General features: G+C 29.5%; 2 protein-coding genes across 2 annotated transcripts; both read right to left on the minus strand.

The window, feature by feature from the left end:
- Positions 1–969: 969 nt before the first annotated feature.
- Positions 970–2,298, minus strand: LOC110642753 (feruloyl CoA ortho-hydroxylase F6H1-3). The gene has a single exon (XM_021794889.2). The coding sequence runs from the start codon at positions 2,161–2,163 to the stop codon at positions 1,072–1,074; it is 1,092 nt and encodes a 363-aa protein (XP_021650581.2). The 5' UTR covers positions 2,164–2,298; the 3' UTR covers positions 970–1,071.
- A 15,210-nt stretch (positions 2,299–17,508) lies between these two features.
- On the minus strand, positions 17,509–18,916 carry LOC110642755 (feruloyl CoA ortho-hydroxylase F6H1-3). Its single transcript, XM_021794891.2, has 2 exons — positions 18,367–18,916; positions 17,509–18,204 (listed from the first exon to the last, which is right to left on the minus strand). The coding sequence occupies exons 1-2, from the start codon at positions 18,864–18,866 to the stop codon at positions 17,616–17,618; spliced, it is 1,089 nt and encodes a 362-aa protein (XP_021650583.2). The 5' UTR covers positions 18,867–18,916; the 3' UTR covers positions 17,509–17,615.
- Between the last annotated feature and the right edge of the window lie 292 nt (positions 18,917–19,208).

Here is a 19,208-nt window from a genome sequence, read left to right on the forward strand (position 1 = left end):
TAATACGAATATGTTTAAAACATAAGCTATTGAATAATTAAATATTGACTTTGGTTATATTTTCATATGAGAGAAAATAAAAAGTTAGTTGGTGGGTTTTGTGCGTATTAGAGATCATTAATTATAGGGAAATTATCTTGATGAGAGGAATCAAGTCTTCTTCTGAAACCCATTAAGATAAAGTACTAAATTAATGTTGACTTGGTGGAAGGTAATCTGCCCACTAATGATGCCTTTATACTCTTTGGAATTGAGACTAATTCAGGAATTAGGGCCATGGCCCCTTGGTCATTAGATATTACACCCCTATCTAAAGAGTTAATCTAATTGATAAATAAATTTATAATCTATTTTTTTCATTAATTACAATTAATTATTAAAAGTAAGTAATCACAGTGAACTATTGACAAACAGCAATAGAAGGGAATCACTCAAAATAGTTTCAAAGTAGTGCAGCTATACTGGTGGCCCAGCATCAAGATAAAGGTTAACTAAATTACATATATATAAAAAATAATTAGACTTAATTCACTATTAAAAGTTAGTTCTAAGGGGAAGATTGTCCAAATTTTTATATTTAGCACTTTTGCCCTATCATAGTGTTATTCTTAGACGCAAGGGGGTGTGTTGTCTCATATCGATCGGTATAAAACAAAAGTGTTAAATATAAATATTTGAGCAATCCTCTCTTCTTGAGTCAGCTATTAGGGTTAAATCTACGTTAGTCACATTATAGGGAAGCAAACAGATAGGCAAACTACCTTGCTGATCATCAAAGTATGCTAGCTATCGAAACTTATATGTTGGAGGAACCACAAGATTTAGTAGATGTTCTTTTCCATGATATTTGTGTTATAGCATACCTTAGAATATGTTCTGTTGAGTAGTCTATCTCTTATTTTATGTCTTCATTTTGTAGAATGAATTTTTTTAAGTAGAAAATGGAAAGAGTTTACATTCAAATCTGAATTTGCCAAATAAATAATATACTTATATGTCTTCATGGTGTTATTTCATTTTGTGATTGAAATAATTATGTATTACAAAGAAGAATGAAATTTAGTTGCAGTATTATGACGAAATCTCAGCAAAAGCTACAGTCTTCTTGCCATCATGAGCCTTCCTGAAGAAATGCTTCACATAATCAGAGTAAAGAATGTTCTTATATTTGGGCTTCTCTCCGGCGGCGATCAATTCAGGCAAAGGACCGATCACATCATTTGGCTTTGGATTTACGAAAATGGGGATTGAAATTCTGTTCTTGCTCCCACTTGCAATCACACAGTGCTCTACGCTCTTGTATCGACCGTTGCTCAGTATCTGCAATGCGTCTCCAACATTAATCACAAGGGATCCTTCAATCGGAGGAACATGAACCCAACCATCTTTTTCCCCTTTGCCTTCGTTCACTCGCACGTAAAGTCCACCGATTTCGTCTTGGAGGAGGAAAGTGAGGGATGAAACATCAGAGTGGCGGCCTACCCCAACAGTGAGCTGAGGGTTTGGACATCTGGGATAGTAGTTGAGGTTAATCCTTTTGGATCCCATTAGCAGAGATTCTTTTGTTTCGTCTATTTCCTTCACGTTCAGCTTCTGCATGAGCGCACTCATTAGCTTTTGACAAAGGATTTGGGATCTCTTCATGTATTCAAGAACTTCATCCCTGCAAGCACTAGGCCACAATGCAGAAGCCTCCTCCTCAGAGACATAAAAGAGGCTTAGATAATCCTTCCATTCAAGAGCTTTCTCTGCATCAGGACTAAAGCTGGTTCCAAACCTGACGCTGTTGGTAGAGGAAAGCTCCTTGGAATATTTCCTCTTCTCCTCTGCTGGTAACCCAAAGAAACGATGGGTTGCATCTTTAACTCCATCGAGTACCTCAAGTGGCACCCCATGGTTAACCAGCTGAAAGAAACCAAATTTCTCAGCAGCTTCGCAGACTGATTCAGCGACTTTAGGATCCTCATTCCAGTTAGACATGTCAATGACGGGAATGGATTCCTGTGGGATGATATTGATCAATGCTTCTTGGGGTTGAATATATTGGGAAGGAAGGCTTTTGATGCCCAAATCAGAAAGACCCTTCACTCCATTCCCTTTGTTTATGACAAAATCAGTAATATCAAAGGAATCGTTGGATGATACTGCCATTGTTGGAGCCATTGCTTTGCTTATCAAGATTTTTAACTGAGAAACTCACAAGTATTGTTTGAGATCCTAGGGAGGAATTGAGCGCTCAGATTAAAGAGATATCAACGGAAAAGGTTGCTGTGGTGCCATTAGCATATTATCCAGAGCTATTTATAGGCGCTTGTTGATAATTAAAACAAGTGAACTTCTCTTATTTTTTTGCTTTGATGTACATAAAATAAAAGAGCTCACCAACCCATTATGCAGTTTCGTGGCTTCTTCAATTGGGCCGTGTTTGAAACCAACAATGGTTGACTGGTCTAATAGTCTACATGTTACATCTCCAATTCTGACCTGAATTATTCATCATTTATCCACTTTTTGTGATGGTTCAATGAAACCATAAATGACTATCATGCACAGCTATAGCTATAATCCATTTAAATTATAATCCCAGTGGAAATTTTTGAAAAAATAAGTTTAGAACTCTTAATTGATACGTAATCTGATTTTAATGTAGTGATTAAAAATATATTATTTATATAATTAATTTTTATTTACGCTTGAATATATACACCAAAATAATTATTAATTGCTAATTTAATTAAAATTACACAACACATATGTGTAATTTTTTACTGATTGATTGTTTATCTACATCAAGTAATAAATTTAAGAAATTGTCTCCTTCACTTAGATCGGTACATCAGGTTGAACTCCCTTATAAAAAATAATTTAAAAAAAAAAATCTTAACTGATATTTAATTTGGAGATGGTTGGTAGGGTTAAAAACCAGATATGCCTTCTAGTTTATTTTATATATTTTAAAATTTTTTAGAAGTAATATGAACTGTGAAAATTTATAATTTAACCTGCTGCAATTGCCAGTTTTTTTATTTTCTTTAATTATATTTTTATTGTAATAAATCTCTAATATATTTTTAAGATTGTTTAATATTAATAAAAAAATTATTGTTAAATTATATCATCACCCATTAAGTTAATGACATTTTTATTTTTTTTTAGTAAATCATATATAATTTTTAGTCTACTGAGTTAGGCCTGCTCTCGTTGAAAAGGTTCTTTACAAAGTAAAGTGCTTACAATTGAAATTTCTCTATTTATAAGGATTGAATACTCAATTTTATTTAAAGAAAATAAAATTTTTTTATCACTCGTATGGAAAGTTAATGGCTTTTTTATTAGCAAGGCCTAAAATTACCTTTTCCCATTTCAATAATAAAACTTGAAAAATTATTATAACCAATAAATTATTTTAAAGTGTTTTTCTTTATTTAGCTCTAATTAAATTAATTTTTTTAATTACTTTGCTTGTTAAATAAACAAAAATTTTCAGCTTATTTAATTATTTAAAAAATTTATTATCAACTGCTATATATATATATATATAGAGAGGCTTCATTTAAAATAAACAATTTATAAAAAAAATTTAAATAAATTTTTATATAATTATGTTTTATTTTTTTAATAAATTTTTTATTTTTTAAATAAACAATTAATTAAATTAATTTTTTTTATAAAATTTTAAATATAAAAAAGGTTGTTAAACAACTGTCTAAGGTAATAGCATTGTAGACTCGATTAATTTTTTTTGGTAAAATATTTAATTTAACTTTTGTACTTAATGAGGAAATTTAATTTATTTATTTTTAATTTTTTATTTAAATTAATTCAGAGATTTTAATTTAAGTTTAATTTAACTCAAAAATTAAAAGTGATGGACTAAATTTCTTGATTTAAATAACAAATAAAAAACTTCAATTTCTTGATTTTAAAACTAAATTTCTTAATTTAATATTTAACTCAAAAATTAAGAAATTTAATTTCTTAATTTTCTTAGTTTTAGACTAAACTGAGTTTAAATTAAAAATTTTATCTATTTGTTTCACTAAAAATTATTTGTATAAAGAAAATATTTTTAAAAAATATTTTTTTATTAAAATACTTTTCATCGTTTGATTGTAATGTTAACTTAATGATATATATATTTTCAATAATCAAAAAATTTTAATCACTTTGTAATTAAAAAAATAAACATTATATTTATATATCTTATTACTATTTATTTATTATTTCATATCAAATACTAATATAAAATTGCTCGACAATATAACAACACCAAGGCAACACCAAATCCGTCATGAATGGCTTCATCATTTTCCCTCCTCTTATAACACCTGTTGCAAATATTCACTTTGTTAACTTTTATAATATGGTTTTAAAATTCAACGCTTCTATAAATTACCCACTCTTTATAAAATTATAAGATGAGTTAATCTTTTGAGAAAATCAATAATTAAGTTAATTAACAGTGAATTCAATATTGCCTAACTTAGTTTGATCTCAGTTTGGTCTTATAATTAATTAGTCTTCACTCTCTATTATTATACTAGATAGAAAAACCAGTAAAATATTAGCTACTTGCAAGCAAACTTGTGAAGCAGGATGAGGAAGAGTTTCCACTGTACCCTTCTTATATATAATTAATTAAAGAGCGATCTGGCTCATGAATAATGTTCCTAAACAATATTTATTTTAGTGGCATTCATTCATTATTAATGTTTGAGATTATTTAATTTTATCACAAAATATATGTGATATTAATCAAAGTTCCATTATTCTTTAGATTTCAGATTCTTCACCAAAGCCATCATCGTGATCTCAAATGTGTCAAAATCAAGAATAATTCTTTCAAAAAAAAATTTTCAAAAATAGTGAAGCATTAGGAGAGGTTCACAAAAATTGATGGTACATGATCAATCAAGCAAGTTAATGCAGCTAGACAATGGACGTCATTTTTCATTAAAAAAGTGTTTGGCTTAATTTATAAAAATTATTTTATAAGTATTAATTATTTATAAATTAATTTAAATTTATAAATATTTAAATTTTAAATAATTATAAATTTAATTAAAATACTTATAAATGATTGATAAATAATTAATATGCCTAGTAAAAAATAGTTTATTAGTATATTTATTATTAAAATGACTAAAAATGATATTAGAGGATATTTATAATAAAAAATTTAAAAATTAAATAAGGATAATACAGTAAAATACTTGATTAAACCGGCTAATAAATATATGATTTATAAGCATCAAAATAAAAAAACTGAGTCCCCAACTTATTGTTTTTAGCTTATAAACTTAATTTATAAATTTAAAAATTATTATAAATAAATAGATATACCAATTTTTAGAGTTTATAAGCGAAGATAAACACCCTCTAAATCTGTATTCATATTTTATGCAACCCACATCTCTTTGGGTTTGTTTGAAAAAAAATATTTATAATAAAAACTCAATCTAATTTAATTCTCACACAATTATTTATAAGAACAAATTTTTAAAATTTTTAAATTAAAAAAATTGAATTTCCAAATATTACAATTAAAAAAATAAAATAAATTGAATTTTAATAAAATTTGAGTTTTTAAATCAGAAAAATTATATAAAAATTAATAAAATTACTATATTTGATCAAATGAGAACTCTATTTCTTTTTTAATTATAGGATTACAAATATTTCAATATTATTTAAAATTTTTAATTGCATTAATTAAATTAATGTCAACGAGTATGTTCTTAAAAATAAATTGAATTAATACATCCAATGCATTTTTTTTAAGATAAAATTAATGTACATGATATAGACACTATCATGCCTTAATTAATTAATATAAGTTTGCAAAGTCGTACCAACCTTATTGTATGTGTACTTTAAAAAAATAGTTTATTCAAGATGTTGGCTCCCCTTCTAAATATTTTTAAAAATTTTTAATAGGTATATTAAATTTTAATTTTTTATTAATGGATCTCTCAAACTTTTTATTAATCTTTTTAAATATTTATAAAAAAGTTTTAAATAAACATAGTAAATTTTTATTTTTTGTTAATTGGCTCTCTCAAAATTTTTATTGACTCTTATATAATAATTTACAACTCATTATACTAGATAGAAAAACCAGTAAAATATTAGCTACTTGCAAGCAAACTTGTGAAGCAGGATAAGGAAGAGTTTCCACTGTACCCTTCTTATATATAATTAATTAAAGAGCGATCTGGCTCATGAATAATGTTCCTAAACAATATTTATTTTAGTGGCATTCATTCATTATTAATGTTTGAGATTATTTAATTTTATCACAAAATATATGTGATATTAATTAAAGTTCCATTATTCTTTAGATTTCAGATTCTTCACCGAAGCCATCATCGTGATCTCAAATGTGTTAGTCAGGTATATCAAAATCAAGAATAATTCTTTCAAAAAAAAAATTCAAAAATAGTGAAGCATTAAATTAATGGTCCATGATCAATCAAGCAAGTTAATGTAGCTAGACAATGGACGTCATTTTTTATTAAAAAAGTGTGACACCCTTTACCTGTCTACAATGTAACCGAGCAAGATATGCAACACAGTATGTCGGAGCACTAAATCATATTTCAATTTAATTTAATCTTTTTTCTTATTTATTTATAATTTTTTATTAATCTGAATTTTTCGCAAATTTTATAGAAAATCCGCCAGAGTGCTAGCTGTAAATTGGAAAAACAGTTCTTCTAAATCTGTTAAAAATACTTCCAATAAAATCATCACATCATTCTCAGTCAACCACCAATATATTATCAACAATTTCTCAAATGACTTCAGTATCTCAAAATTTAATTCATTTCATATCACACTCAATTCAATGAGGAATGCTCACATTTATTACTGAACATAGTTCATAGATAATTACATCAAAAGCATAATTACATGAGTTTATAATATACATTACAGAAGTTGACAAAATACAAATACCAAAATATCAAAAGTGGCATAATGTCCTACCAAATGCACTGCAAACGTGAGGTGACTCTGGACTCCGTGTGCAGATCTGAAAGCTCACCCTGTATGAGGTCTGTTGGACTCCCCAGCTATGTCTCCAGTACCTGCGCGTGGCAAAAGCGACGCGCTAAGCAATTCTACTTAGTAGTGACAAGATAAAATAAAGTAACTAAAATAAATTAAATATACAGAATGTATGTTTACATTTTTAGTAGACTTAATTTCTGATATTTATTGTAGTATTATTCGATTAAAATTTGGTAAGATTTATTATCATTGCTCGAGTAACCCATACTAGTCGACTGAACTGGATAAACGAGTAAACTAGCACTGGGTACTAAATACCTCGGACCATCACACCATCGATCACATTGTGTCTTTCGGTGTGCAACAGAACAGCTAATAAGCTATAATAATTGTCAGGGATAAAACCCAAGTATAATATCTCAATCAATATAGCCAAAGGCTATTTTATCACAGAATGGCACGTGAGGCCATAAAACACAGAATGGCATAAAGCCATATGCAATACTGCTAACAAAACCCTATTGGCATGCCAACCTATCCAAACCAATCTTGCTAGGTGTACTATGGCATGTTACACTCTTAAATTATGCAATTCTTGAAATTCAAGTTTAGGTGTTACTATTCAATTTATTAGTCAACAAAAATGTTGACTTTTACATGGACAATGGGTACATTAGTTTTAATTCTCCCAACATACCACATTTTGCATTCTAAAATTATTGGTATTGGTTGCCAATACCATTTCTAAGCTTAATGTTAATTGTTCAAAAATTTCAGATTTCAAGTTTTGTGTTTATTATTCCATTAGTCATTTTTGTAGTGGGAATTTGGCAAAATAGTCAACATGAAAGTTGTTCCTTATTTTTTCTAGTTACATTTCATTTTTTGAATCACTCTATTTGGAGTTTTGTAGCTCAAGTTATGGCCTAAAAACCACAACTGGCCGGATTATAAATTTTCCAGATTTTCTGGACTGACCAAATTGATAGTATTTTGAACAGTGACTACAGGTAACTTTTTGAATATATTATGGCCATAATTTGGGTTAAGTTTCTTCATGAAAGTTATAGGTCTATATCTCAGTTTGTTTCTGGTAAAATTTCAGATCAATTGGACCTCTCTACACTGAGTTATGGCCAAATGACTAAACACTGTTCATTTGGTCATTTTGCCCAGGCAGAATGCAGGTCACCCAGATTAGGGTAATCTTTAGATTAACTTGATTTAGTTTTCTGAGCATGGTTTCTTCACCAAAGTTGTACCATTATGTGTCTAGTTTCATGTTCAATTGGCCTTGCACCAATTGAACCTCTACAACTCCAGTTATTGCTGCCCAAACCTGCTGGACTCATGCCCAATCCTGCATGTCACCAAGGGCAGCCACACTAACTTCAATTCCCACTATACAAACCACTTCATTTCTTGTTTACACATAATCAAATGGTCACTAATTGACTATTAAAACTTAATTTCACCATTACATGCTCAAAGTCTCCATTTCATACCCAAACTCTAAACCTAACATCTCAAATCATGCATTTAACTTGCATTTCACCATTTCACTTAAGAGACCAATGTTAAGGCAGCCATACTACCATTTCTAGTTCCATGAAATCCTCAAAACATTACCACATCCAAGGCTGCCAAAAATGTGGGATGGGCATACACATGTTATTTATTAAATTTCTTTGTAATTTTGCACTCAATCTTACTCCTTTAACATGAATTTAAAGAGAAAAACAAGTTTAAGTCACTAACATTTAATGGCGCTAATCTCAAGCTTGTAAGAACTCTTCTTTTACTCTTCCTTTTGCTCCCAAAAGCTTCACCAAGCTGAAATATCAAGGTTTTATGTTGACACTTAGGGTTTTTGTTGAAAGAAAGCTAGGGAAAATGAAGGTATGGGAGCTTGTTAATGGAGGAGTGAGGGAGGAGAGCATAAGTGACGTTTTGAAGAAGGGAGAGGCTGTTGGTTTATTCCAGATTTCTGCCCTCTTTTTTCTATTTTTAATGTATTATAATTGTCTTGCTTTAATTTGATTGGCCATAGCATTTTTAATTACCTCATGCTTACATAAGCATGAAGTAATAAATCCCATAATTTTCATTTTCTTTTCTTTCATTGCCTATTTATTTTTAAATAATTTTTCATCAATATTTGTTCATATTTTACGTCATATAATTCACTTACATAAATGGACAAGTTGGTCAAAAATCATCTCTGAAGACGAAATGACCAAAATGCCCTTCGTTTGGCTTAACGAGCAAAAATTGTGTGTACCGATTGATTAAATTTTTCTTGTGTTTTCTTAACATTTTACTGTCATTGGAACCCCAATAATCCTTCCCTGAGGTCCTAAAAATTATTTCATGAAGTTTTCCCCGATTCTCGGGTTGCTAACGGCCTTTACCGTCACTTCCCTTTCGGGTTACTCATCCCTTTAGTTTCGGCTCGTTTAACCTTAGTGTATTTATTTCCTATAAATTTTTCCTTGATTTTTATGAGCATTATTTGGTTTCTTTATAACTCCCCACTTTAGTCTAATTATAATTTCAAACAGTCTAGCTGCCTGGACCAACATTGGTCATGGAACAGAGGGTCAGATTTGACTAGCTAAAGTGAAGATGTTACAAAAAGTGTTTGACTTAACTTATAAAAATTATCTATTAATTATTTATAAATTAATTTAAATTTATAAATATTTAAATTTTAAATAATTAAGAATTTAATTAAAATACTTATAAATGATTGATAAACAATTAATATGCCTAGTAAAATATAGTTTATTACAGTATTATCAAGGCGAAAGGCGACACTAAGGCGATAGAGTATTCTATTGCCTTAGGCGAGAGGCGAGGCGAGGGCCTTTTTGAAGCGAGGCGCCATAACCTTAATTGTTTAAATTATATATATATATATATATACTTTTAAATAGTTGATAAGTAAAAAAACATATTAAAAAGAAAAAAAATATGATTTACACTATGTTTATATCTAAAATAAGAGAAATTGAAAATAGTACATACATGTATTTCCAGCTTAAGAACAATTACTTACTAAGAACAAAAAGAAAAATAATCAAATTAACAATAAATTAATAATACCCATATAAAATAAACATCTAATATCTAATTAACAAGAAAAAAGCAAAATTAATCAAATTAAAACTAATTAACAATAATAACAAGTAAAAGGTAAACTAATTAATAATAAATTAACAATACCCATATAAATTAAACAATTAATTAACAATAATAAAAAGATAAAAAATTAAATTAACAATAAATTAATAATACCTATATAAAATAAATAATTAATTAATAAATAATGTCTAATTAACAAATCAAATTAATAAGAATAACAAATAAAAATTAAACTAAATACCAACAAATCAACAATACCCATATTAATTAATCAACTAATTAAACAAAAATACAAAGTAAAATAATTAATTTATCAATACCCATAAAATTTAAATAATTAATTAATAAAAATAAAATAATTAAATTAATAAATAAATAAATAATAATAACTAATTAATTAAAAGGAGGAGAAGAAAAAAAAAAGAAAAAATAAAAGGGACTGCTGAAAGAAGAAGGAGAGGAGAAAAAAAAATAAATAAAAATAAAAAACAGAGCAGCAGGAAAGGGAAAGGGACGTGCAGTAGAAGAAAAGTGAGATCGAAACAGAGGAGAGCAGCAGTAGAAGAAAAGTGGAGAGGGAGAAAAAAAAAAAAAAAAAGGACCTCAGAGCGATCGGCAAGCAGCGCAGCAGCAGGAAAGAAAGAAAAAAAAAAAAGAGGACCCGAGAGAGAGATCGAACAGAGGTGGAGAGGGAAGGAGAAAAAAAAAAAAAAAAAAAAAAGGACCTCAGAGCGATCGGCAAGCAGCGCAGCAGCAGGAAAGAAAGAAAAAAAAAAAAGAGGACCCGAGAGAGAGATTGAACAGAGGTGGAGAGGGAAGGAGAAAAAAAAAAAAAAGGGAACAGAGAGAGAGATCGAAGCGGGAGAAGAAGAAGAAGAAGAAGAAGAAGAGCGTACATGTTGTCGTCGAGGTTGAGCCGTTGAGGAGTGTCTTCGTGAGGTTGAGAAGAAAAGGCTGTCTGCTGGTGGAATGGCTGACGGTACGCAGATAAATTTATCGACTTTTTAATTTAAAAAAAAAAAACACACTTTACCGTTGCTGTGAAGAGGCGTCGCCTCTACTCAGACGCTCGCCTCTCCGGCCGAGGCGCCTCCTCCAAGCCGAGCCAGCGTCGCCGAGGCGACAGAGGGCGCCGCCGCTCGGCGCCGCTCGGGCGCTTGCTCGCCTTTGATAACACTGGTTTATTAGTATATTTATTATTAAAATGACTAAAAATGATATTAGACGATATTTATAATAAAAAATTTAAAAATTAAATAAAGATAATACAGTAAAATACTTGATTAAATCAGCTAATAAACATATGATTTATAAGCATCAAAATAAAAAACTGAGTCCCCAACTTATTTTTTTTAACTTATAAACTCAATTTATAAATTCAAAAAGTATTATAAATAAATATATATACCAATTTTTAGAGTTTATAAGCAAAGATAAACACCCTCTAAATCTGTATTCATATTTTATACAACCCACATCTGTGATGCCCCTTACCCGTCTATTGTATAGCCGAGCAAGAAGTGTCACATTCGGTGCTGGAGCACCCTATCTTGTCGTGTCATGTCTATTGTAAATTTTAATGTCATTCAAATCAGGTAATTTATATATAGAATTTTTTTTTTATATCTTATTTCTGTGGAGACCCGGACAGATCCTCCTCTGTTTTATTAGCATCTAACGGTTTCCACTATCACCTAGTAACATATTCATAGTTATCTCACATATTTCCATATCATATTCTCTTTTATCATATCATTCACAACTATTTATGAGATTTCAAAATGAAGTGTCATCTATTGCGTTCATATGGAAATTCATAGATAATAAATTATAAGTTTTCATTTCAAGTCCAAAATGAAATACATCATAAACTTGTAATTACATCATGCCTAAACATAATGAACCAAAATACTAGTCTATACATGGGCCCTACCAAAATACAAAAGACCGATGAGGTGACTCTGGACAATGGCAGATCTGATCAGAGCTCTGTCAGTGCACTACTGATGCTGCTGTTGCGGCTGCTGGGACTGATGCGGCTGATCTCCAGTACCTACGCGATGGAAAACCAACGCGCTAAACATAACGCTTAGTGGTGCATAATTTATAATAACAATAATTTAATAATTTGAAACAATATATGTAACTCATAATTTCTGGGTCTTTTACACTTTTATTGCTCTTTGAAAATAATTAACATTATCGGGATCTTTTATGATTACTTATTGTATTTTAAGTCTTAATTAATTATTATTATTATTTTTTCAGTGCCCAAGAAAACCTATAACAAATTATAAAAGCTGGATGTACGGGTGTATACTGGTTAGACAGCCATATGTCTATCCAGTATACGTCTGTCAGGCACGAGGCCAGCTGTCGGGCATGAGACCCGCTGTCAGGCTTGTAAAGCCAGAAATAAAGTAGGCACAATGGCCAGTAAGTAGGCATATAGCCTGTAGAACAATCATACCAGACATATATTGTCAGTTCATGATTTTCTCGGTAGGCAGTACTGCTATCTGAAGTCCCTAATTGGTATACCAATTTATCCAAACTAAATAAATAAGTCTATGTATACTATGGGCAATTAAACATTTTTAATTAATTTAATACTATTCACTATTACTATTTTCTAGTACTGTTCATTGGTACCATTAATTTCATATTAATAGGACATTAGTCCCAATTTACATTTTCATATCATTTTTAATTTTTAATTCTCCTTATGAGTATTTTAATTATCATATATAGCATTTTCCCATGAACCTTTCTTTAGGTTCATGTTGATGTGTTATCTTTATCTAGGAATTTGACTAGGTTGGGATGTCTATTTAGTCACAATTCCTTCACAACAATTGCTCCTCTATGTTTAAGCTTGAATTTCAGTTTTTGAATCACTGAGTTTGGGGTTATAGAACTCAAGTTATGGTCAAAATACCAAAGGAATAGTATTTTGGGACATTTTCTGGGTTGGCAGTTTCAGTGACCCAACTTGCCCAACTTGTGCTAATAATTTGAATTGGTTAAAGGCAAAACTGGGTTAAGTAGTCTTCATGAAAAGTGTATCCCTATGTCTAAACTTTCCATGGGTAAAATTTTAGGTCATTTGGACCAGTATAGAGAGAGTTATGACCAAATGAACACGTACTGTTCATTTGGTCATTTTCTGGGTTGGCAGTTTCAGTGACCCAAATTGTGCTAACAATTTGAATTGGTTAAAGGCAAAACTGGGTTAAGTGGTCTTCATGAAAAGTGTATCCCTATGTCTAAACTTTCCATGGGTGAAATTTTAGGTCATTTGGACCAGTATAGAGAGAGTTATGACCAAATGAACACGTACTGTTCATTTGGTCATTTTCTGGGTTGGCAGTTTCAGTGACCCAAATTGTGCTAACAATTTGAATTGGTTAAAGGCAAAACTGGGTTAAGTGGTCTTCATGAAAAGTGTAGCCCTATGTCTAAACTTTCCATGGGTGAAATTTTAGGTCATTTGGACCAGTATAGAGAGAGTTATGACCAAATGAACACGTACTGTTCATTTGGTCATTTTCTGGGTTGGCAGTTTCAGTGACCTAACTTGTGCTACCAATTTGAATTGGTTAAAGGCAAAACTGGGTTAATTAGTCTTCATGAAAACTGTAGCTCTATGTCTAAACATTCCATGGGTAAAATTTTAGGTCATTTGGACTAGTATAGAGAGAGTTATGACCAAATGAACACGTACTGTTCATTTGGTCATTTTCTGGGTTGGGTGCAGAGAAATCCGAATTTGGGCAGTATTTAGGTCAAGTTTTGGACAGAATTTGGGCATGGTTTCTTCATGGAAAATGGGCTATTTTGGGTCTAGTTTCACCTTCAATTGGCCTCATACCAATTGGGGTCACACAATTTTATTTATGGCCTAAAATGTACACTGCCCTCAACAAACACAACCTGCAAAAAATTGACACTTTCAAAACTCAATCTCCTCTAACTTCCTTACTTCAATTTGCATGCAATACACTTCTATAAGCAACAATCTCATCCCAATAGATCAATTTCAACATTTTACATAAAGTCCTCAACATTTACACAAACCCTAGTTTTCAAAGTTTCAAATTTTCACAAACACTACACAATCAAACACCCAAACATTTCAACTAATTACACATTCTCATGGAACCATTTTTCATCACTTAAAAGCAATAAACTTCAAGTTCCATGGCTGCCAAAAATTCAAGAGTTCTTTCCTCTAAATTTTCTTTTTGTTTTAATGGTATTTATGCTTAGCTAAACATGCTTTTCATGTTTAATAAAGAGAAGAAGAGGGATTAGTGCACTAACCTTACTTGAGCTTCCCAAACCTCAACTTTCTTGCTTCTTATGGGTATCTATGGCTTCCTTATGGAGTGGGGAGTATTTTTTGTGAAGGGTGCTAAAGGTTTTGATGGGTAGAAGCTTGGGAAATCAAGCTTGGAAGCTTGACAACAATGGAGGAAATGAGGGAAAGAGAGAGAAGAAATGGAGGAAGAAGATGAAAGTGGGTGGGAGTTTGTCCTCTAATGCCTATTTATATACTTTTTTTTTTTTGAATTTTCCTAAGCCTTTTCTTTTCTTTTCTTTTCTTTTCTTTTCTCTTCTCATTTTCCTAATTATTTCATAAATTTTAATTAATGTTAATTATTTTATTCTCTATTTTTTTTTGTTTTGACATTTAGGTCAAAATTCACCTTTGGGGGTGAAATGACCAAAATGCCCTTAGTAGTGCATATTGCGTTATTTTTATTATTTTTGTACCAATTTATAAATTCTTTAAACTTTAATTTTTTTTTTCTCTATATTTTTTCGATATTTTCTTAACATTTTTTTTTTCTTCAATTTATGCCTCCTCACTATAGTCTAGGTGTAGTTCTAGACATTTTAACTGTCTAAACAGATATTAGTTGTCGGAACAGTAAAATGTACGGACTACTTATGGTGAGGGTATTACAACATCTCTTTGGGTTTGTTTGAAAAAAAATATTTATAATAAAAACTCAATCTAATTTAATTCTCACACAATTATTTATAAGAACAAATTTTTAAAATTTTTAAATTAAAAAAATTGAATTTCCAAATATTACAATTAAAAAAATAAAATAAATTGAATTTTAATAAAATTTGAGTTTTTAAATCAGAAAAATTATATAAAAATTAATAAAATTACTATATTTGATAAAAATGAGAACTCTATTTCTTTTTTAATTATAGGATTACAAATATTTCAATATTATTTAAAATTTTTAATTGCATTAATTAAATTAATGTCAACGAGTATGTTCTTAAAAATAAATTGAATTAATACATCCAATAAAATTTTTTTTTTAAGATAAAATTAATGTACAAGATATAGACACTATCATGCCTTAATTAATTAATATAAGTTTGCAAAGTCGTACCAACCTTATTGTATGTGTACTTTAAAAAAATAGTTTATTCAAGGTGTTGGCTCCCCTTCTAAATATTTTAAAAAATTTTTAATAAGTATATTAAATTTTAATTTTTTATTAATGGATCTCTCAAACTTTTTATTAATCTTTTTAAATATTTATAAAAAAGTTTTAAATAAACATAGTAAATTTTTATTTTTTGTTAATTGGCTCTCTCAAAATTTTTATTGACTCTTATATAATAATTTGCAACTCATAAATGATATATAATAATTTATAACTCATATATTATTATTTCAATTGAAATATAAAAATTACTTGATTTTCATTAAATAAATACAAAAGATCAATTAAAAATTATTTATTGAAAATTTTAAATCTATAAAAATCAGATGGGATTTTTTTTTTAATTTTTATTTTTGCTCCCCTCTCATTTTATGGGTAAAATATAATTTTTTTTTTTAATCTTACCTCTTATTTAGCCTTTAAATTAAAAATTATTTTATTTATTTCTATATAAGAAGATAAAATTAATAGTTTCAACTCTTATGCTATTCAAGGGCTGTTCTTTTGAGATTCCACATTGAATGTGGAATATGCATGTATATGAATTATATAAAAATAATGACTGTTAAAATTGTCATGAATTCAACAGCGGTCAATTCTTATCATTAATTCGTGTGTGCGAATGTTCTATCTATGAACAAAAATAAAAATTCTTATGCAAATTTTAGATAAATCAACTTAAATATATATTTATTTTTAATTAATATATTCTCTTAATTGTTTTATGAATCTCTCATTTTATTTATATCTCTTTAATTTTAATAATTATTACTTTTTAAACTTTTACTATTATGCCCCATAATTTATCTATTTAACATTTATATTTATTTCAATTTCAATGCTCATTTGATTTTAGCAAAATTTAGACCCTTTTGTTTCTAATATGTAGCTTTCATTTACATATTCAATTTTGGTGGCTTTGTATCATTTATCAATTAAAAGAGAGACAATTTTGGTACCTTTGTATCATTTATCAATTAAAACAGAGAAATAAATAATTTTAATTATTTAATCAGAAAAGCTTTCTCTCTCTATATATATATCATATCAATATTCCATTGAGATTTTATTCCAATGTACCAAAACTTTTTTTTTTTTTTTATCAAATCCAATGTATCAAAACTAAAACAATATAAGCTTCAACTCAATTATGATCAAGAGGAAGGACTCAATAATTGTATCAAATGTTACCATTTATGGCCTTGAATCTTAATCATTGAGGCAGAACAGTTGTGTCAAATGTTGATTTGATTTATTCATTTTAAAATGATTTATAATTCATTTTAATTTTCTTAAAATTTAAAATAATTTAAATTTAAATATTTTACAAAATTAAAAAATTGAATTTAACAATTCAATAAATTTAAATATTATTCTAAAAAAAATAAAGAAATGAAGTTAATTTTATCAACTTTTCACTTTGGATTTCTCAACCCTCTCCTCTTTCTTTAATTTCTAATCTGATTTTTTTTTTCTCTTTTGTTTGGTTTTAGTTTTCTCTCTTTAATATGAATTTTTTTTTTCATTTTCCTATTTAACCTTTTTTTTCTTGATAATATATGTCTTGTTAGGCAACGATTTTTATAATCTCCCTTATTTATAGAGTTTGATATTATTTATATTAGTATTTAGAGATTGAGATAATGAGTCATAATATTATTATTCTATATTTTAATATAATTATTTTTATTAAATACTTTTACTTTAAATTACTATATAAATAATTAACCATTAATAATTAAGATATAAAAATTAACAATTATTTAAATAATTAATATTGCTGAATAGATCCATAATTTGACAAAGAAGAAAAATAAATAATAAATAAATACCTTAAAGAAAATTTATGCTAAATTATGTGCAATTTATTATAAAATTAATCTTATAATTTATTATTTAATAACTACTTAGTCATTACAACATTAACAGTGACATAAACTTGATAAAAAAAAAAAGCAGTGACATAAACTGGTACAGGAAAAATTATTACACCTCAGCAAACTCCACAGTCTTCTTCCCATCATGAGCCTTCCTGAAGAAATGCTTCACATAATCAGAGTATAAAATGTTCTTGTATTTAGGCTTCTCTCCGGAGGCAAGAACAACTTCCGGTAACGGTCCGATCACATCACTTGGCTTTGGATTGACGAAAACAGGAATGGAAATTCTGTTCCTGTTCCCACTCGCAATCACACAATGCTCTACGCTCTTGTATCGACCATTGCTTAGTATCTGCAGTGCGTCTCCGACGTTGATCACCAGAGATCCTTCAATGGGAGGAACATGAACCCAACCATCTTCTTCGCCTTTACCTTCGTTTACTCGCACGTAAAGTCCACCGATTTCGTCTTGGAGGAGGAAAGTGAGGGAGGAGACATCGGAATGGCGGCCTACCCCTACAGTGAGTTGAGGGTTTGGACATCTTGGATAGTAGTTGAGGTTGATCCTTCTGGATCCCATTAAAAGAGATTCTTTTTTTTCATCTATTTCTTTTACATTGAGTCTCTCCATTAGTGCAGTTAACAGCTTTCTGCATAGAATTTCTGCTTTCTTCATGTATTCCAAGCATTCATCCCTGTAAACAAAAGAATTAATGGTCAGTCATGGAACAAAGCTTAGCTTAGCAGGTTTAATTTCCCAAGAAAACCCCATTTTAATACATTATGCTGATAGTTAGAAAGTGATTTATGACATTGGAAGAAAGAAAGCAAGAAAATGGTGTTTAAGATTATCTTACTTGCACTCAGGAGGCCACAATGCAGAAGCCTCATCGTCAGAGACATAGAAGAGGCTAAGGTAATCCTTCCATTCAAGAGCCTTTTCAGAATCAGGACTAAAGCTAGTACCAAACCTGACACTGTTAGAAGGAGAAAGCTCCTTGGAGTAATTCCTCTTTACAGCTGCTGGTAGCCCAAAGAAACGATGAGTTGCATCCTCAACACCCTTAAGCACCTCAAGAGGCACACCATGGTTAAGAAGCTGAAAGAACCCAAATTTCTCTGCAGCTTCACAGACAGATTCAGCGACCTTGGGATCATTTTCCCAGTTTGACATGTCAATGACAGGTATAGATTCATTTGGGATTATATTGATCAATGCTTCCTGGGGTTGGATATATTGCCTGGGAAGGCTTTTGATGCCCAAATCAGAAAGACCCTTTACTCCATTCCCTTGGTTGATCACAAAATCAGTGAGATCAAAAGACTCAGTGGCTGATTCTGCTACTGTTGGAGCCATTTCTTAGACTTTGAAAGCTATGGAAGAGTATTTTTAATTAGTGTGGAAAATTGTGGTTTGGTTGAATAGAATGGAAAGGAGAGATGCTATTTATAGGAGAATAAGGCATGCGATCACTGCTTGTCTCGTTGTAATTTGATAATTATTAGTTAATTACCCCACCAACTACGGATTCTTTTTTTGTTTCACTGAGTAATCTCACCAACCAACTAGTATTCCAAGTTCATGCCTCTCAACCTGCATATTTCATAGCTTCTCCATGTGCTTGCATCTACATAAGAATAAAAAAAAAAAAGGCAATGTCCTTTGATTATATATTAAAGTTTCAATTTTAATAAAGAA

Source organism: Hevea brasiliensis, chromosome 14, assembly GCF_030052815.1.
Source record: "Hevea brasiliensis isolate MT/VB/25A 57/8 chromosome 14, ASM3005281v1, whole genome shotgun sequence".
NCBI lineage: Eukaryota > Viridiplantae > Streptophyta > Magnoliopsida > Malpighiales > Euphorbiaceae > Hevea > Hevea brasiliensis.